General features: G+C 35.9%; 5 protein-coding genes across 5 annotated transcripts; 2 read left to right on the top strand and 3 right to left on the bottom strand.

The window, feature by feature from the left end:
• Positions 1–576: 576 nt before the first annotated feature.
• Positions 577–4,696, bottom strand: LOC105175286 (putative carboxylesterase SOBER1-like). Its single transcript, XM_011097675.3, has 6 exons — positions 4,228–4,696; positions 2,904–2,956; positions 2,562–2,685; positions 2,337–2,458; positions 1,143–1,250; positions 577–909 (listed from the first exon to the last, which is right to left on the bottom strand). The coding sequence occupies exons 1-6, from the start codon at positions 4,484–4,486 to the stop codon at positions 820–822; spliced, it is 756 nt and encodes a 251-aa protein (XP_011095977.1). The 5' UTR covers positions 4,487–4,696; the 3' UTR covers positions 577–819.
• Positions 4,697–5,345: 649 nt separating this feature from the next.
• LOC105175285 (mediator of RNA polymerase II transcription subunit 11) lies at positions 5,346–8,215 on the bottom strand. The gene is made up of 4 exons (XM_011097674.3): positions 8,027–8,215; positions 7,793–7,909; positions 7,360–7,582; positions 5,346–5,746 (listed from the first exon to the last, which is right to left on the bottom strand). Exons 1-3 carry the CDS (start codon positions 8,078–8,080, stop codon positions 7,400–7,402), a joined length of 354 nt encoding a protein of 117 aa, XP_011095976.1. The 5' UTR covers positions 8,081–8,215; the 3' UTR covers positions 5,346–5,746; positions 7,360–7,399.
• Positions 8,216–10,235: 2,020 nt separating this feature from the next.
• Positions 10,236–13,071, top strand: LOC105175284 (mitochondrial pyruvate carrier 4). Its single transcript, XM_011097673.3, has 5 exons — positions 10,236–10,403; positions 11,297–11,395; positions 11,597–11,649; positions 12,663–12,736; positions 12,834–13,071. The coding sequence occupies exons 1-5, from the start codon at positions 10,349–10,351 to the stop codon at positions 12,877–12,879; spliced, it is 327 nt and encodes a 108-aa protein (XP_011095975.1). The 5' UTR covers positions 10,236–10,348; the 3' UTR covers positions 12,880–13,071.
• A 314-nt stretch (positions 13,072–13,385) lies between these two features.
• Positions 13,386–16,286, bottom strand: LOC105175283 (golgin family A protein). Its single transcript, XM_011097672.3, has 3 exons — positions 15,790–16,286; positions 14,003–14,149; positions 13,386–13,887 (listed from the first exon to the last, which is right to left on the bottom strand). Exons 1-3 carry the CDS (start codon positions 16,138–16,140, stop codon positions 13,750–13,752), a joined length of 636 nt encoding a protein of 211 aa, XP_011095974.1. The 5' UTR covers positions 16,141–16,286; the 3' UTR covers positions 13,386–13,749.
• A 514-nt stretch (positions 16,287–16,800) lies between these two features.
• Positions 16,801–20,095, top strand: LOC105175282 (phosphoribosylglycinamide formyltransferase, chloroplastic). The gene is made up of 5 exons (XM_011097669.3): positions 16,801–17,335; positions 17,595–17,706; positions 18,719–18,895; positions 19,318–19,444; positions 19,659–20,095. The coding sequence occupies exons 1-5, from the start codon at positions 16,954–16,956 to the stop codon at positions 19,770–19,772; spliced, it is 912 nt and encodes a 303-aa protein (XP_011095971.1). The 5' UTR covers positions 16,801–16,953; the 3' UTR covers positions 19,773–20,095.
• Positions 20,096–20,668: the final 573 nt, after the last annotated feature.

The following is a 20,668-nucleotide window of genomic DNA, read 5'->3' as shown; positions in this document are numbered from 1 at the left end:
TTCGTTTCTGTTTAAGTTAATTTTTTGTAGTTTTTTTCTTTTTCTTTTCTTTATTTTCCAACAAACTTAATTGAATTAGTGCCATGCAGAATCACTGAATGAGATGATAGAACGGGCCAGCTCATGTGAATTTTTTGGCTTAATGGCCATGCAATCATGGGTTTGGCTATTATTGTTAATTATCCATTATGATGAAGCTTTTTGATAATTATTATTACTATGCAATAATGCTACTTGACTTCATCAAGATTCTTGATTTGACACAATTTTGAAATTAGTAATCCCACTTGCTACACCACTGCATATTCACTAATTAACGGCTGAACGCGTAAAAGCTTTATGTCCATTCTCTCCCAATTTTATAATGTTAACCAGTAAGACTTGATATGCAAAGATGTGGCGCTCAAATGTGACCCAAGAAATGGATGCTTACTTTAACCGGGCTTCCTCTTTTTCTTCTTACCCTTGGGTGGCTGTTTGTGAGTGGGTGGTATCTGACAACTTTTACTAGGTTTTGTTTCCTTACATTACTTGTCATAACACAATTATTCCAAGATAAAGATTTAGAGAATTAAGTTTATGTAAAAGATCAAGTCAATAGGTAGACTTAATTTGTTTTGGCTTATTACACGGTGCTATCAACTTCAAATGCTGAAGAAACAGTCTGTATAGATATCACTGTTGACCAGACAGAATTCCAAGTTGATGCAAGGGAAATAAATTCACATCTTGTCTCACCATTGATAACATATTAATATGATGAACTACAGCTTGCGGGGCTGTGACAATTATGGATAGCAATTCATGGGTCTGGAAACTTCAGGATGAACTCTGAAGACGTGATTTGATCCATGATTCCAGATTACGGAGCTCCTCATTACTTATGGAGTGACCAAGACCAGGGTAAGCCTGAACATCAGAACCAAGAACTCAACCCTTAATACTAGTTTGTCTATATTCTGAGAGTTGCTAGTTTTCAACTCGAATGAACCCAACATATACTTAGAATACTTATAGCGGATCTGCCAAGAGTGCCCTTAATAATTTGTACAACTACAGGACAAGGACAAGATCCAAAAATAAGAAGAATCATTATGCAACCAAGAACAAATTATTATATAGAGAGGATGAAAGTGGTATACCTTGAATTCACAGCTTACACCAGCTTTTCCAAGAAGGGGTGGACCTGTTTGTCCAGCTTCAAAGAGTACGGTTCTGTCAGCCATTCCATGGGACCACAGGATAGGTGTCTGCAGGAATATTCCAAATATCATGTCATCCTAACTTCATACTAGAACTGAAGAACATAACTTCGAGGCAATGTGGGTACATCTCTAGGTTAGAGATAAACGAAAACATTCAACAAGGTGTAAATGAAATAAACTCAACAGGAATATCTGTCAGCCAGAATGGAAGAAGTAGGCTGCAATAGATAATACATTCAGTGGGAGAAATCAGCCTAGAGAAAACCTGATGAATTGCGTCTTCATGATATTTACAAGGTAAAAGAGTGTAGGGGTTAACATGTTGTGGGAGATCAAAAGTAATGTTCTTCAGCAAATTCTTGATCTCTTAAATCTGTAGTTAATGGGATCAACATATAAGTCTGTTTGGTTTGGAAATTGGAAACCACAACAACTCTATGAAAAATTAGGAAATAGTGCAAGTCTTATGAATCTTAAATACGGTCTGCCCCATCCATACAATAATATCAAGTATAATCTTTCTTGTTGGCCCTAAAAACAAGTACTCCATGTACTTAACCTGTAGCTGCAATTCAACATCCACTCAGAAGACATTCGAATGTTTTTAGATATAGGTCCTAGCACAGGAGCTCCAGCAGCATCTTATAAGACATACAACTGCAGGTTGAGTAGGAACTTCAAAAGACCCAGTCATTCTCAACACCACTACATCGACTTACAACGTCGATATCATGCATGACAGGTAAACATGAATTTCCCTGATTAATGGATTTTATGGTTGAAGAGCCAGTGGCAAATGAAATGAGTTTTTCTTGTATGAAATTTTCAGATCAATGAGCTCCGTAACATGCATGACAGGTAAACATCACCCCTCCTGCTGATTAATTTGTTTTATGGTTGAAGAGCTAGTGGCAAATGAAATGAGGGTTTCTTTTATGAATATTTTCAGTAGAGGGCGTTCATTCAGTGACTTAGTTAAAACTATCAAAAAGTTATTAGCAAACTATTCAAACTATCGGGCCCATAAATAGAAACAACATGCATCAAGCTGTACAATGAAACTGAAGATGCTACACTAGAAACATTGAAAGAAAGAGAGAGGAAATGCCCATGAGTAAAGGCGGAAATAACCTTTCTTGCATCTGCTGTGACTCTTTCTAACATTGAAGAATTAAATGGTACCCATCCACTAAACACTGCACCTCCACCTAGAGTTTTTGGATACAGCAGAACACTAGCCAATGTCAAGGCACCTAGACAATAAAAATCTTTTAATTACCAGAAGATTCAATGGCGATCAGAAAATTCATCATCTGTACATTAGGCGATGGCTGTGGGAGAAAAAACAAGACTAACCTCCTTGACTGAAACCACATATAAAAACATTGTTAGGATTGGTGCCGGCAGCTATCTCTTTGTCTATCATTGAGTGAACATCCTGAACTGCTTTAAGCACACTGCCTTCATCTTTTGGAGATTCCTGTTACTTGGTCATAACTTCAATTATTTAAATATATAGTGCGAGAATTTCATGTCCAAGTTATGAATAAGTGCATGAGGTGGCGGATTACAGTAGCAATTTCATTTTTGAGCAATGACCAAGTGCACAAATTAGCAAATGAGTTCTAACATATGGCTGGTGACAAAAAGAAGAGCACGATTAGCTTAAAATTAAACAGAGGTAAAGTAGCAACTCACAGCTGTCACTGGTATCTCGTGAATGTCAAACCATGAGGGCATCACAGCACCGTCTACAATAAATTCCAATTAACAAAAGTTATGCATGTAAGAAGTTATCTAATTGACAGTTTGAAATATCAAATAAAAAGTAAGAACCAAGGCAACCCCACCTTAACAACATTAATTTCCTAAATGCATCTGAGATCACTTCACTCCCCCCAATGTTGGTGTAGTGAGAGATCAAATCATTTCCCATTGGTTCAAGTTAAAACATAAGGGTAACGGAAAGGCCAATTGACGGAAGCTACTACTTGAAAGAGAAGAAAGGCAAGTATGAGGTGCTTTTTCAGTTTCCAGGATAACAATAAAGATAGGTTGAAACTAGGTAGATGGTTTGCAGGCAGACAAACTGTCTAAGATCCGCAAGATGTTTATGGCATCTAAACAGTAGCTTAATTCCTATTAGGATGTAAACAATACAACATCAAGCCCTCTCACAGCAGCTTCCTTCTAATGAACATCAATATCAACTTCCTAACACCAGATATCCCACGTAAGTGCTACATTTGAATTAAAGGATTTGTGATTCAGCAAATAATTCACAGTTAAAGATCTTATATGAATCTACACTTAGTAGATAGGTCAAAATAACAATCAAAATATAGCTTAAATGGATACTAAAGCATTTGAAATCAATAGTAAGCCAACACTATCCAAACAAGCTCAAGTAGTTCAGAATCCTTAGCTCCCATATTCAGTCCTAAGGCAAACATGGGGATCTTTCTGGTTCCTTGTAACTGCCTTCCTTTTCTCTATTTATCTTACTTCCGCATGGAACTGATCATGCACCCGTGCCAAATATTTTAACATGTTATCAAACACATAGTTGAAATACATTCTTTACATCAGTGACTCAGAATATCAGGACAGTTGTTCTGCTTATAACTTTGATCATTCGCGAAGCACGGTTCAGTAACAACAAGTCACATCCTCAACTACTAGAGCAGTATGATCTACAATCAAAATTCTATGCAACTGCCTAAGAAATTAGCCAAGGCACAATGAACAGAACAGCAAATGGTGGTATAAGTAGTAGTCACACACTACAAAACGACTGTAAATAAGGTCCAATTGTTAAAACCTGAACCAAACACCACATTGTTAGCATATACATCTGTTGATTTGACCTCGTAACTTTCTGATTTTCGATCAGATAATGGCGATCAAATCAACACAGTGAACAAATATTAATTGGAATACAAAACCACGCACTCTCACATCGAACAAGAAAATAGGCAAGGCAGTTACATAGACACATCCAACAAAAGTTTCCATAACTTACAATTGCAAGTGACGGGATTGGAAGGAGCAGAAGGGAAAGACCATTTGGTGTTCCTGAACTCGGGGGAAGTGAAGAGCGACTTGATGGGTTCGTTGGCGGGGCCCGAATCGCCCAGCCCATGCAACCACAATACGAAGCTCCGTGCCATTGGATCGGGTTTAACAGGAGAGGGGTTTGGGTGATGGAGCAGCACGAAGGAAATGGTAATGCCGAAAGTGACTGCGAACACCGCTACTGACTTTGCGGGAAGAGACTTCATTTTTTCTCCCCCTATATTGGTGGCCTCATCGTTCCCATAATGCGACTTGCGCTTCCTTGATGTTTCCAGAATAGCGCTTCTTTCTTCAGGCTCTCCACATGTTATAGGCGTTACAAGTAATCAACGTTTTATCTATGTTTCTTGTTTCCTTACAATTCATTTGTGGCCTAGGGTTAGGGCCTTGAGGCACTTGATTTGGATTAATTGATCCTATCCAGCATTACAAGTATGAAACCAAATGTAGTAGCTGGGCTATTAAAGTTCGTTTGCTTGGATATTCGTATAATTGATGGCACACGCATTATACGTATTCTTATGATTTTTTTTTTTTCAAAAAATCTTGTGTATAGGACTTAAATGTGTAGAGATTTTCTAGAATGGGATCATTTCCCAATATTGGTCGGCTCACCGTCCTCGCAACGTGTCAAAATTTTTTATTGTAATATCATTTCAAAAACCCCATAAAGTAAAAAACTAAAAATATATTGACCCATGTTCTATGGATTAAAAGTATAATTTTGCCTCTATTGTTAATGAGTCTTGCCAACAATAACCCTAGTGGCAAATGGGCTAAATCTGAGCCAATTTAGAGTTTAATCTTATACGTTAAGGTTTAAGATCTGATAGGAAAATGTAATAACTTTTTATGCAACTACTAGAGTTTGATTATCTCAATATTGATTGATAGCAACACAATATAGCCGGGTTGTATGTAGAGACCTCAGGCTGATTGCATTCTTTTGTAGGCGAATGCGCACTAGTTACAATGTTATCCCATAGAAGTGAAACCAGTCAACAAGAGCAGAATTCACTTCTCAAGTCTTCCACCACTCTGTTGCCTGCTCCGCAAGAAGAAGAATTTTAGAAAGTAAAGGTAGCTGCATTTCATCCCAAACCAGCTTTTTCTAAGGTAATGAAATTACCAATTTACATAAGAAATAATACAACCCCTCCCATTAACTTCCCGTAACGGGCTCTAATGAACTCAAAACCTTGTACAATACAGCTCACGACATATGTCTCACGATTACAATAATGCTTACCAGATTTATTTAATTTACCATCAGCATCTACCTGTCACCTAATCAAAGGAATTTCTCATTAACTCCTTACCGTTCTCTTCCCCACGGTAGTGCCTTTATATCGAACCCCATTCAAGAGAGCATTCAGAACCAACTCAGAACAGAGAGATACTTCTAAATGGCTATCCCAAAATCCATAGGCATCGTTGTCAGCGTCCTGCTGATATGCTCCCTCTTGCTTCAAGAATCAGAAACAAAATTTATCAGCTATGATGCCTTACGAAGAGGGAATCCAACAGATCCATCGCAGAAGAAAGGAGTTCTACCAATTAAAGCATCAAGACTTTACAGCAGAAGTAGCCGGAAGATGAACTATGCCAAAGTGAACCGGTCGGTTCATTCGCACATGGATGAGCATGCTGAAGAATACTTGCTTAAGTAAAATTGATAAGTGAAAGATCTCTTGTCATAAGAGATTCAGAATGGAAAACTGCATCACTGTACTCCAACAGGGATGCTCATCCTTTTGCCATCAAATAAAAGTTCACCTCCAGTTTATATAAATACTAGTAATTGAATTTCTTGGCCATTTATGTTGGTTGTTGTCTAATCCTTGTTCTCTGAATCTCCTCAAAAAGATGTGTCATACACAATTCCACAGGCCAGAAACATAACAAAAAACTAGAAAAACAGAATTTCGAGCACCTGCTCTTACTCAAAGCTGCAGTAAGTCTCAGCCATGCCCGTATGTTAAAGAGATAAAGAGTGGCATGAATAGAGGAATTAGCAATAGAGTGTTATTTCATATAATGAATTCTACCCTGTCTTTCAACGAATAAAGAAAATAACAGAATGAGTTTTTGGGACATCTGGAGCCTCATTGGTCCATTATTGAATCATTGAATGCAAGTTTACAGGAAAATGTGTTGAACTTATAAACGGCAAGCGGAAATAGATATTAATACTTAATAAGAATAAACACGACTACAGAGAAAGAAAAATAAATTAAATTGACTTGTTAACTAAATGGTCAAGAAAGAAAGAACTAGGCACTGCAAAAAATAGTCAAGAATTTAACTATGTTTTACCATAGAATATATCTCATGCTTCACTTGCTTGAATGACAGTGAACCTATTAAACTACTGCTTCATGGCTTAAGTATTACACAGCACATACTAGCTATGGTGCAGACAAACAATTAAAGGAAAAGTTGAGGAAATCATACTAGCAAATTGCAGGGCGTCACATGAGAAATCAACGCAGCAGACATTCAACAAGAAGAACAAACAGCTTAAATTCGCTGATAAACAATGACCCAACAACTATTTTCCTAGAAACAAAATCAGTGTGAATAAAAGAGTTTGAACATCTCTTCCACAATAGTATCTATGGTAACAAATCACATCCTTCGTCTATCCATTTAAGTGTTTTGAGAATGAATATGGCTCCTAGAATTCCACACAGCATCCTACCATTGGGGACTTACAGAAATGAAAACTGAAACAGACATCAGAAATGCAAATGAACTTGGAACTGACAACTGAGAAAGTAAACAAGGAGAAAAATGAAAGGAAAAAAGGAGAGAAAACCAGTTGAAACAAGAGTCAAATTCAAAAATTTGTATTTCTAAGTAAAAATGTTTCTCATCTCAATCAACCTAAAAACAATTCTTGTTATATATTTTCCTAACACATTAGATTACAGTACAACATGTGCAAGTTCTTACAGCTTAAACACATTACTTCTGATTCTAAATCCTGTTGTACTTAAGAGTGAAAAGAACATACAGTTCTACAGATATATGCTGCCAACTCTAAACAAAAGAACCAAAATCTAGTTGCCGAACATACCAAGCACCATGAAGCAAGCTTGGTTAGAATTCCACAATGCTTAACCTGAAGTTGCATCATGATATTCCTCGACAGTTTGCTTCATCTCATCTAGTTGTGCAATGACATATTCTAGCTTCTTGTAACAAATCTCATTGGATATTCTCGGAACATAGTCACACTTCTCAAATGGACGATATTCGCACGCGCTTTTAATTTCCTCCCGAAGCGTCATCTGAATGTCCTATTTAAACAAATCAAAAAATAAAAGGCCAACACAAAGTTACTCTTATCCATCCATTAAATTCAGAACCCCTGAATTGCAAAAATTAGAACCTCCCAAAACCTCTTCCCTTCATAAACTGTAACTGGACTCCAACTGCCTCAGAAAAACGTAATAAAGAAGATAATTAATCACAATAGTTTGAAGGAGAAAAGGGGAAAAGCAGCAAACCTTAACTAATTGCATGAACTCACTGCAGTGATTGTTAACAAGCTCCTTTCTCGGGCCACTAGGGTTCGCCATTTCCTCCATTACCCCTCCTGCGAGCTCCAATACCCTCACTATTCTCTGTGAACTCAAAGACAGTAAATTTCATATTTATGATAAATTGTTGGCTTAACTACACTAAATTAACTGGCTAAAATTTATGCATCAATCTTAATTAAAGAGATACGAAGAATTTGCCTTTTCGACGTTTTGGAGTCGTTGCAGTGAGGTGGTCTGGCTCTGTGGATCCATGGCGGCAGAGATCACGAGTCAGCCGCGGCTATTTGCTACTCTCCTAAGTTCCTAATGCTCCGGAAAAGGCGCACTTATTCACTTCCCTGTCGTTACACGCTTTAGCCCCTGTGTCTTCTCGTGTTTCCTGACTGTCCTCGGATGAACAGGTGTGGATGTATATATAAGATAATCTCCGTAATATTTAATGGATAAAAATAATCAATTTAGCAAAAAAATAAAATTATATTTAAATACAACGTAAGTGAGATTATAATATTTAACCCCATTAATATTTTAAAATATTATAATTTGGTCCAAATAAAAAGTTTGTCAAATCATAATTAAACTTTTTGTTAAGGGTAATTTGGGAATAATATGTGATAAATTCATCAAAATTTTACCGGTGTAGTTAAATATAAGACGCAACAAATATCAAGAAGGGTAAATATAATTTTTGATCTAATATAGATGTATTTATAATTATCCCAAATCTCATGGGATGTTGATGTTATTTAGCCGAAATTATAAATAAGAAACAAAGTTCACTAGATAAAAAAATATACTAGTAACGAAAAGAGAAAAACACATGATAATATTGTACAAGTCAAATTGCATAATACCCTACGTGTTTTTAAAAGTCAGCTAAAAATTTCTCCTTGTGTTTTAAAAATAAGCAAAAAGATCCCTTTATTTTCTTAAATATACCACACTTGCCCCTCACCGTTAATTGAAGCTAATGGCGTCAATTTTTTTGTCAAAAAGCCATTATGCCTTTATGAATTATCATTATATCTTTTTTTCATGAATATTGAATTGTTTTTTTTACATAACAATCGTAAAATTTAATCAATACATCTCAACTATTAAATCTAAATTATTAAGAGTTAAAATTTTAAAATTTTTAATATATATTATATTTATAATTACAAAAAATAAAATAAAATAGAATTAACTCCGACCCCCTGCCACCAGGCTCCCCCATCCCCTCCACCCCTCGCCTACCCCAAACCCCTCCACCAGCCGTCCACCCCACCCCTCTCTCCACGTCCAATGCAGAGGGGAGCAACGGCGATGTCGCCCCCTAGTTTGGGCGATCAGCCGCGGCGATCACCAGATCTCCATGGACTGCGGTCGCCTACTTTTTTTAATAAATTAAAAAATTAATTTAATTAAAATAAAATTTTGAGATTGATAAAAGAAATGATTTAAAATCTTAAAATAATAAAATAATAAAAAAGTATTAAAATTTCATTGTAAATACATATACTAGTAAATTAAATTTAAATTATTTATAGTAAATAATTTATTAAAATATTTAAATTAAATATTAATAAATTAGTTTTTAAAATATTATTGTTGTTGTCCATTAATATTTATATTGTTATAATATATTATTTTTAAAACATAATATTCTTTGTATTGTAATATTAATTTAAATTATAAACTTATAATATATATATACAATTTTTTGGTATTTTGATATTTAAATAAATACATTTAATTACAAGGGATGAAAATTAAGAAAAATCAATTAAAAACAAAGTTAAAACGCATATATTTAATCATGGTAATTTTAAGCATAATATATGGCTATTTTTGTCATTTCACAGCAAAAAATCGTCAAAATTCGCAAAAATTTCATGCCCACTCGAACTACCCGTGAGTACACTTCACCTTTTATTAACTTCTAACGAAAGGGGAATTTTGCGCAGAATTTTTGAAAATAAAGGGGTTTTTAAAAGATAGGCAAAAGAACCCTTTCAGTAATGTAATTTTTTAAATTATACAGAGTTTACATATAATTATATCGAATTTCATGGAAATCCGGAAAAAGATGTAATTATCCCTTATTAGTATTGCTTATTTTTATTTATATAAACGGTACATGCAAATAAAGTGTAATTCAACTGTTGATACCTCACTAAATAATCATTCACCAACCATCCTCAATTTTATATCTTTCCCAACTCCAACAACCACATAATGAAAGCATCTAATCGTCAATATTGTGCGAAACCCTAAAAAAATGGGGAAATTATTAAAATATTAAAAGTTGATTCCCACCTCAGGTATTGCTTCAAGTGGTCAATTCTAAAAGAAAATAAAAACAAATTTAAAATTGGAAAAATTTCCTAACTATTCATTCAATTATAAGGAGACAAAAAAAAATGATAGAGACAAAAGCGCCTAGCCATACTCTTTGAAGGTTGGCCCATTTTCATTTACTCATTCCCAGCAGTAGAACTCGCAGCACTCACAAATATCGGAGAGAGAAAGAGGGATTTAATGGCGACATCAAAACTGCAAGCACTATGGAATCACCCGGCTGGCCCTAAAACCAGTCAGTTCTATTTTCGTCTTTAATTAAATTTTTTGCGGAGACGCTCTGCTTCTGTTTTTGTTCTCTTTAATGAATACGGTAGATGTGGGGTGATTTCTCATATTCAGATCTTCGTTTCCCAGATAATTCTGATTAATAGGAAATTTGGGGTCTTTGTATTTTTATTGTAATAGTTGTGTCCGTATGGTGTTTTGTTTTTGTGTTTATTGCTAGCGGGGTGTTTGTTTTTCGTACCTGTCCGCCTATATTAGATGGGGAAGGATCGAATTTTGGAATTCCTTTTATATGGTTTCACTTGGATGGGCAAACTGAATTGTGATTTTAGAAGAAAATTGAAAAGGTGGTCAACTGGGGAAGATGGAGATTTACGATATCAAAGGGGCCGAAAATCATGACTAGGTGAAAAATCTTATTATGTTGGGGGTGATGTTTGGGCTGGCAATCCACTTTCAAGCATTCCAAATAATTTCCACTCTGACTGATGTACAATTGATAAATATAGTTAGTAGCTCTATTATCATCTCAGTAGTACATAGTTCCTGCTTCAAATGCTACAATAATCGTAAAATATATAAATTTGTCTATATGGGGTGTGATCATGTCCTGGAACATCCTGGTAAGGTTTGTAATCTTGAAATAGAACACTTAAATGACACTAAGTTTAGAAACTTCTCTATCTGGATTTTTTTTTTAACTACATTGTTTGTATAGTTCTACGATTCTAAAAGTTTTGCTTTTGACTACATTTCTTGCTGTGGGATGCACATTTAGACTGCGAAATTGAGTTTGCTTATGCCTTTTTTTTTCTCTCTTTCTGTAGAGATTTGATCTTTTTAACAGCCTTTATTGATGTTGCAGCAGATGACTTATGCTTTTAATGTTTTATGCCATAGTTCATTTCTGGGCACCGACCTTCAAGTGGGGCATTAGCATAGCCAATTTCGCTGACTTCAGTAAACCCCCAGAGAAAGTTTCATATCCCCAGCAGATTGGTAAGTTCTTAAATGACTCAACTGTTTATTATATGGGCTTGTAAATCTGATGAATACATCTAATAATGACCTTTATTTAGGTGGTCTATGATTCTACCAGTTTTACTAATTCAATTTTCCATACCGCATCAGCATGAAAAAATATTCTCTTTAGGCTTTCATTGCACTGATTTTGTTTAATCATATGATTTTGTTTTTCAGCTGTTACAGCAACTGGAATTATCTGGTCACGCTACAGCACTGTTATTACCCCTGTAAGTCAGTTGTTAATATACTATGTCAGAGCTGGGCAGTAAATGTTATTTTTTTTATATGTCTTTGTATGATGGGAGTAAACAATTTGGTCACCAGTTCTGGTACCTTGATAGTTTGATCCAAAAGTTTTAACTGCTTGGCTTCTCTGCACTTAAGTCCCAAGATAGCTTTCTATGCGGATGATTAGACTGCAAAGTTGCGGAAAATCCAGTACCATTTTACCAACTTCGTATCGCCTTATGTCAGATCCTTTAGAAGTTTCAGATCCTATTACTAAGAGAACACTGGGAGGCAGTAAAATTGTACGCCAATTGTCTAGTGGCAATTCTAATAGTCTATGTCAGTGACTTTCAAAGGCAGCCAAAAATATTTGTCCCTTTCTCTTTGTTCTCAAGCCCTTTTCCTGGAAAATCAGCTGCTCTACTCTTGTTCCAAGCAAATCAAATCTTATCACTCAAAAGGTTGTTAAACCAAATTCCCTGAAGAATTGCAGATTAAATTTGTAGCCGCTTGTTATGTTCCTTGTTTTGGAAGTTAATTTACTTATGGTACATTTAACTTTAAGTGCATTATAACTTGTTGATCTAGTGCAGAGAATTGGTTAGATGAAGGATAATCACTTTTCTTTCTGTTTTGGAAAGATTCGCAAGTGCCCTCTGTTTGTCTCGTTTTCTTAACCTTAATTTTGTGATAGGATAGGAGGTTGAGAAGTAGCAAAATATTGAACTATATATGTACTTTTTACTGCTGGGTTGAGAAAATTAGGAATTATGACAGGTGTCTTATGACTTGTGATCTTTGTAAAGTTTCTTACTGTATGCATAAGAGTCATTTTAGAATAAAAAGTTGGAACATGGATGTGTGAGAGAGAGTCTGCTTATAGCTTTCCTTCTTGGGCAAACAAATCCCAAGGTGAAGTAATTTGGGCCTCTCTCTACATCTAGTTCTGTTGTATTAGACTCTTGGTTTTACACCATCTAATAAATTTCTCTTTCATTATTATGGACTGCAGAAGAACTGGAACCTCTTCAGTGTAAACATTGTAATGGCCGGTACTGGCATTTATCAGCTTTCCCGAAAAATAAAGTGAGTCTGTTTTGCATATTATGTTGTGCTTTGATATTGTTAACTGAGGTATGTGCAAGATACTTTTGTCATATTATCCATTTCTTCATGCTTACAGGCACGATTACATCAATGAGGAGCAAGCTGCTGTGGCCAAAGAATGATGAAAAAAATCAACTTCTCTGTCTATTCTCCTACTAGCATTAGACTTGATTTGGCTGATTGGCCTGTTTGTCCTTGCCCTTGTTTAAGCTGCTTTCACTTCCGTTTCAGTCCTTTTTCATATTTGTACTTGAGTCAGCATTGATCTTGGATCATCAAGGAAAATAATATGAAGGTCTTGTCTTTGTTTAAAATTCTGGTTTTGAATTTATGGTCTTTAAAATACTGTTCATGTCTGTCTTAGGCAATTCTTACACACAACGGTATCTACTTGCTGTTCAATTAAGCACTGCTTGTGAAGAGGAAGAGACAATAATGCACACCAGAATGCATTTTGTGTCCGTAAGATAATGCAGTTCTACCCTATTACCGAATCATAAATAATAAAACATACGAACTTTATGTGAATACCTTTTTAACAATATATAGAGAATCTGAATGATGGATGTTTAAGTAGACGGACAAAGTGACAAAACAGGAAAAAGAAAAATGACAGAAGAAGAAGATATGAACAGGGTAAACTCATGTGCTGATTGACAAATTGGAAATCTCAAATTTGTAACAGAGTCAATCTGCCAAAGTATTTTCGTTACATGGTGTTCAAAATGAAAGAACCTCCGAATTGCAATAGGGAGTTTTTCATTGATCATCAGTGTAAAAAATAGTGATTGCATCTCCCAGGTGATGGAACCAATACAAATTGCCATCGCCTCAACAAGGGAAGCAATAAATGAAACTAAAGTTACAGCCATGAGTGGTTTGAATTTACCAAAGTACCAGTAACTAAATATGCCGAAGAACAGAGTTCCTTGGAAGATACAATGCACTTCTTGGTACTGCGATTGTCACTGTTCAGTAATGGTGGAGCTCACTCATTCTAGCTGCTTGTCTTTCATTTGATCTGCTTTTTGATCAGATTCATTTTCTCCATCATGAGCCTTCAAGCCCAAACTCAAATCTAATGTGCTTTCATTCAGATCATGCCGTTCCACAGGATTATTCTCTTGAGCCTGTCACAAGAGTGGAATTTAGTATTCTAATGCAGTCAAACATCTTATTAGATATTTTAAAATATTATAAGAGCTCAAACATCCTGTACTATAGAATGTTGACTATGTTAATCACCTGGCTTTCATCCATAGGCACATCATTGATGTCAGGTTTTTCATCATGTCCCTTGGAGGCCGCCTCCAATGCGTCAGTCTCAACGGGCTTTGCGTCTTCCTCAATTTGTTCTGAGGACTCATTCATTTGTTCTTCAAGCACAATAATCTATCCAACAATTCCAGAAATAAAAGACAAAATGAAATTCAACTCTTGGAACCTATGTTCAGCTAGAAATCACAATGCCTCAGCATTCTTGTGTTAAGAGGTCATGGAACTTTATGGATCCAATAGCACACAGAGCAAATCCATTAAACCGGCATTTAGTCAATAAACAAATAAGCCACCATTGGACAAAGAATTTAAGGAAATATGGATACCATATTTTTACCCAAAAACAAATGCTGCATGCCTTCAATTGACATATATATAAACATAAGAGCACGTCAAGAAAAAAAATGCCTCTCTATATGCAATTACAAGTCCAACAACAGAGCTTGTCCCTGCCAACCGTGGAGGAGAACAATATAGAGGGAGAGACAGGAAAGTAAATAGACAGGGTAACTGATACAATAGCCAGGTTCTTGCTGCCTGATGTTACTGTTAAATGCCAGTCATGCCTCTACTATATTTTTATGTTTCATTCTAGTAAAAAACAGTGACTAACTGACACAGAAGATTATTATGTTCTCAATTCCGGGCTTTGAGTATAGGACTTCAGATTTCCAGCCCAAGAATCAGATGATTGAACTATTTAGATAATAGGGTGATACTGACATATTAATGCGCCCTCTATTAGTACTTGATATACCAATCAAGAACAATGGTTATACACCCACTCCTCCCAGTCCCCACCGACACACAAGCATGCACGCACACCCATACACGGATGAGAGCTTGCACAAACAATTGTACTCGGGGTACATGCAGAGCCACATTAATGTGCTCGCTTTAGATTCTTGAGCATTGATAATTAATAAGAACTAAAGGGCATGTGAGGACAAACTGGTCAACGTGATTTCTTCAACATTCTTAACAAGCAAGATATTCCAATAAATATCTTTTTCCATAAAGCCCCCATTGATATAAAAAATGTTTTGCCACAGAAATTAAAGACATCTACCTAGCTCAGAGTTTTGCTTTAATAATCAAATCATGCTCAATTTCCAGCACAAGTAAGATTACTGCAACGGGAAGCAACAAGGTCATCTCAGCCTCAAGTTGTTAGAAGCTACCCACTTGGACCACCAAAGTAAGGCTATGAGCCATTGGATTCCCGTAATCTTCATCTCACTTTGGGACATCATCATATATGATCCAATGGCTCACAACCCGCTTGCATTGTCATCCAAGTGGGAAGCATAAAATTTTCGCCCTCTGTCTGAAAATTTAAATTATTTTCCCTCTAACATTGAACTTTTAATCAGGTCAATAAGAAAAAAGCAGAAAGAAAAGAAGGAACTTACTCCAATTAATTAGAAAAAACACCAACAAAACTAAAATTTTCTCTGCCTGGAACTCTGTAATCAAACTTTCCGAACACATCAGTCAATCAATTTAAATTGATCCCCAAATTATAACATTACAGCATGAAAAAAAAACCCCGAACCACGATATAGGTCAACAACCCCAAGTCGTCGCTCACCCTTCGAAAGAATTCATGTATAAATCACGAATCAGATTCAATTCTGCACCCAGACTTAGCTTTGCCCGATACCAAATTATAACCACAACAGCAAACAAGGAACACAATCAAAATATGAAATCAATATAACCAATTGGGATCACGTTAAAATTCAGAAAAATACCGGGATATACTTGAATTTTCTCCTCGGAGGCTCCTCTGCTGCTGGGGCGTCGTCTTTATTTGAAGTCTTGGAGTCAGCATTGCCATTATTACTATTATCACTACCGTTATTACTATTATTGCTGTCTTTGTTTTGACTGGGAGTGATCGGGGTCCATTTATAGAGCAAGAGGTGGGAGGATCCGTTACTGCCGTTAACGGTTCCGTTTGCAGACGTCTGATGGTGGTGGTTGGAACTCGACGGCGGCACGTGAACCCACTTCTTCTTCCACTTACGAACCGGACCGGTGAAGACGGTGGCGGGGCCGTAACGAGTCGATGATCGACCGAGTCTGGCCCCTACTCCCTCCATTAAAAAAGTATCGTGCGCGACGGCGACGATTACCGGCGGCTGCTTTCCCGATTGGTTTTAGATGAACTCAGGCGTATGGTCTGTTACGATACAACAGTACAAGGCGTGTTTCCCTTCTCATAAGTTTCGTATAAATAAAGCGCTGCGTGGTATCTCACCTATAACCACCGCACACGATTTCTATTTTGGGTTAAATACGTTTCACTCCTTCAATTATGCTTTATATCTCATTGACCCCAAAATTAACAAGTGAATGATACAGTATACATTTACATTTCATGAAACTTTTGCATTTTAAACCTACTTTCAATCTTTTGGAAAAAAGTGTATTCTAATAATACCAACAAATAAAATAATTTAAAGCTTAAGAATTAAAGACTAAAAATAAAAAATCTTATACACAATAATATCGGACATAAAGAGTTATATTTATTTAACGAGATGTGTTTATAAATCTAAAGATTCAATTAAAAATTTGCATGCGAACTAAAAAATCTATGAATTATTGGTTATTTTATCACGATCTAACAGATCATATATACAACTTGGTGTACCCAATCCTTCGAATAATTAACATAATTGTTTACGGGGTAAGATAAATTATTTACTTAGTTCCGTTTATAGTTTAAGATATTTAATTTTTACAAGAGATCGGAGCAAACATTATTATTATTTTTGTTTCACCCGAAAAAATTGGACGTATTAAATTCTAACGAGGACCATAACCCATTTCGATTACATAAACCCCACTTTGCCTATGACCGTAAAACCCTACTGGATTTGTATTTACGTTTTTTGCTAATTTCAGTTTGAATGGAAATCCAAAACGTAATTCTCAGGGGGTCTTTCAATCCTACCGTTTCTTCTGTCCAAACCCGCAAAGCCCGTTTATTCACCAAGTTAGCCGTACCTTTTTTGTCTGAAATCGGTTTTCCGAAATGGGTTTCTATGAAATGTGATTGTTCTTTTCATTCCGACACCAAGAGAAATTTGCAACGGTGTAGAAATCGGGCCCAGAAAGCCGAGTGTAAAGGGATATCTGATGTAGAAGAAGATAAGCCAAAAGCCAAAATTAGAAGGAAAAATTTGGCGGTGTTTGTCTCAGGCGGAGGCTCCAATTTCAGGTCGATTCATGAGGCCACACTTAATGGGTCCGTACACGGTGACATTGTTGTTCTGGTCACTAATAAACATGGTATTGTGATGTAGATGATTCATGACATTGCTTTTTCTTCATTTATATTCTTCTTGTTTCTGTGTTCTTTAGCTGCTAGCTTGTGATGTAGATGATTTAGAGGATTCTTGATTGTTAAAGCTTTAAACTTTATTGCAATTCATGGCGTCTGATGTTTATGTTATTCATAACTTATCAAGAATGCAAATTTTATCGCATTATTGTTTTTTTCTGATTTATTCGCAATTGTTATACAATCATATGGTCATATATGATGCAGATTGTGGAGGTGCAGAGTATGCGTGCTGTAAGGGTATTCCTGTTATTGTTTTTCCTACAAGGAAAGACAAGGAAGATGTGTTTTCTGCGGAAGACCTTGTAATTGCATTGAAGTAAGATGTTTATTTTTTTGAAACTGATCGTGTAATGCGTGCTGATTATTCAGATTTGCGTTTTCACTATTCTAGTTCAACGCTCTGCTAAATATTGTGCTTAGGCTACCAGGCCTGAATATCTGCAATTTTTGAATTCGGGAATGAAGTGACCCTCGGGGAGGGGCAAGAATTATAAGCAGCTTAGATGCGACTTATCGGTCTAGCTATGGACCTAATGAAATATTAGGTTAAAGAGCTAACTAGCATCGAAAGGTAGGAAAGAAAGCAAGAGCTGGGAATTCCCTTTATACTTCAAATGCTCGTCTGCTCTGTTTTCTAGTAAAAAGTGAGATAAGAAAAAATAGATTTTTACTGGTAAATTATGTCTCCTCCTGCAATGTTATTGTTAAATAGTTTTAAAATGATATTTTTGTTGGATGTGCATCTTACGACTAGCCTAATGGAAATCTTTGATAAATTTAAGAGCCACTGACCTACTTCTATGCTAAATCCATAGCCTAATATTCAAGTTGCCGAAAAAAAAAAGAGTTCTTCCCATAGTTTAGTATTGTAAGAATTTATTTTTATTTACTTCAATTTTCCAAGTTGTCTGCCATGGTAGAACATGGTTTTTACTGCGCATGGTGTATTTTGGCATTCATGTAGACATGGCGTAGAAATTCTTCTGCGCTTGTACTCGTATTTTGATACTCTTTTACCTGTCCAAAAGAAATGATCTTTATACAAAGTGATGGACTTTATAACATTCACTCGTTTAGTCAGATTAACAAAATTAGTTTCAAAAGCTTTTGTGTTCTTATATTTATGACTATTGTTCACATGGTACTTTATGTTTCCATGTGATTCTTATAGCTTTTTTTGTTTGTCAGTGTTATTTTTGGTTTATCTATATTATTTTGTTGTAACAACAGAAATTCTTCTTTTCCCTTCCATAAAAATGTCGGCAGCATTCTTTCCTCTGTCAGTTTTTCTCACCGATTTCAGTTTTATGCTTCTACCTTGTGCACAGGTCCTTAAAAGTTGACTTCATTCTTTTAGCTGGTTATCTCAAGCTTATTCCTGCTGCATTGATCCGAGCTTATCCAAAGGCCATACTGAATATTCATCCATCTCTTCTTCCTGCATTTGGTGGAAAAGGGTATTATGGTATGAAGGTGCATAAAGCAGTCATTGCTTCTGGAGCAAGGTATAAAGATCTAGTACCATTTCAACTCCTTTATATTTTTTTTCTCCCCTCTCTGCTCCCTCATGCCGGCTTGGTTTGAGCAGTGGATGCGTACTGAAGCTTTTCTAAGTAGTACAGAATATTCAAGTCTCTAGGTTCCATATGCTTTCTTCTGTCTTCCGTGTTTTACCGGTGTTCCATGAGTGTTAACAATCTAATTACTGAAACAATGTGAACTTTCCACTAGCCCAGTGAGGAAGAAGTGGAAAGCACCAGAATAAAATATCCCCCTCCCCCCTACCCTACCAACACCGGTTGAGTAAGCAAAACCTGTTGAGCTAATTCCATCACTTAATAAGCTGAAGAATAATGTCTGGTTGGTCAGTTAACTGAAACTGTTTCACTAATTATGTCTTAGTGTTATGTCCCTTGCGTTTGTATAGGTATTCTGGTCCTACTATCCATTATGTTGATGAGCAGTATGACACGGGTTGTATCCTTGCTCAGAGGGTGGTGCCTGTGCTTGCAAAGGATACAGCTGAGGAGCTAGCTGCAAGGGTTCTCCATGAGGTCTGCCAAACTCATGAACATTCCATCATTTTCTTTTTCTTTTATTCTTGTGCCTGTCATGTTCAACTTTATGATCAAATGTTCGAGGAACAACATGAAAACTTTGTGGTTCACTTGGTAGCTATAGAAACTCCTTCTGGTTCAAATACTATGGGTTTTTCTTGCTGATTCTACATTGTTCTTATGTTGACCATGCTTAACTGATATGAATCAGGAGCATAAATTATATGTGGAGGTATCAGCAGCATTATGTGAAGAGCGGATCACCTGGCGAGAAGACGGCGTCCCACTCATCCAAAGCAAAGAAAACCCCAACAATTACCGCTAGTGAAGTAACATTTTGTACACCATCACCAATCGTGGACGAGAGGTTTCAGGTTAAGGTGGGCATCGATGATTGTCCACCGCTGGCACTCTCCATTCTTTATCACACCTGTTCTCGACTCATCTGCCACATCCCAAGTGCTTTGGCTGGTCAGTAGAGCTGATCCATCCTATTCTAGTGCCATCAAACATGTAATTTTGTGTTATAACGTGGACAACGATGCAAATGTTGAATTTAGGCCGTTATGGGGTTTGATTCTTGAATCAAACGGTGGCACTCATTGTAGTTCATCATTCTACAATAAAAAACTAATGCAGTTTTTCTTGCGGGCGATGTTTAGAAGTTTTTCTCAGAATAGGAATTAAAGAACAGAGATTGCTGTGAAGAAGCCATAAGCAAAACAGAGTGTATTCAAAGTAGGAAAATGAGTTCTTCGTTACATCCAAACCTCAGCAAAAGAAGCTTATATAACTGAGATTAACTCCTACTAACTAAATACAGTTGAACCTAAACCAATTAACTAACTAAACTTAACCAACTAATTAACTGTAATCAAGATTTTGACTTGGAAAAAAATATTATAAAAAAGATTGAAGGTGGGTAAAATAAATAATTTAAAGGGTATATTAGTCTATAAAGATATTTTAATTTTTTTAAAAAAATATATAAAATTATAATTCATAATTCAAATGATATTTTGACAGTTACCTCAAAAATTATATGAAACTTAATGGATGTTAATGGAATGTGTTCGTTATTAGATGATGTTAAAATTAAATCTTCTTATAATTTTTTTAAACATTAAAAAATATTTATGATTATACTAAATTATAGGGAAGGCAGCTGTAATTTGGCTAATAATAATCCCTAAAATCTTTCAACTTAATTTCCTGATTGAA

Source organism: Sesamum indicum, linkage group LG12, assembly GCF_026168435.1.
Source record: "Sesamum indicum cultivar Baizhima isolate 11 linkage group LG12, ASM2616843v1, whole genome shotgun sequence".
Lineage (NCBI taxonomy): Eukaryota > Viridiplantae > Streptophyta > Magnoliopsida > Lamiales > Pedaliaceae > Sesamum > Sesamum indicum.
The sequence above is the reverse complement of the archived record's forward strand: the minus strand, read 5'-3'. Positions and strand labels throughout refer to the sequence as shown.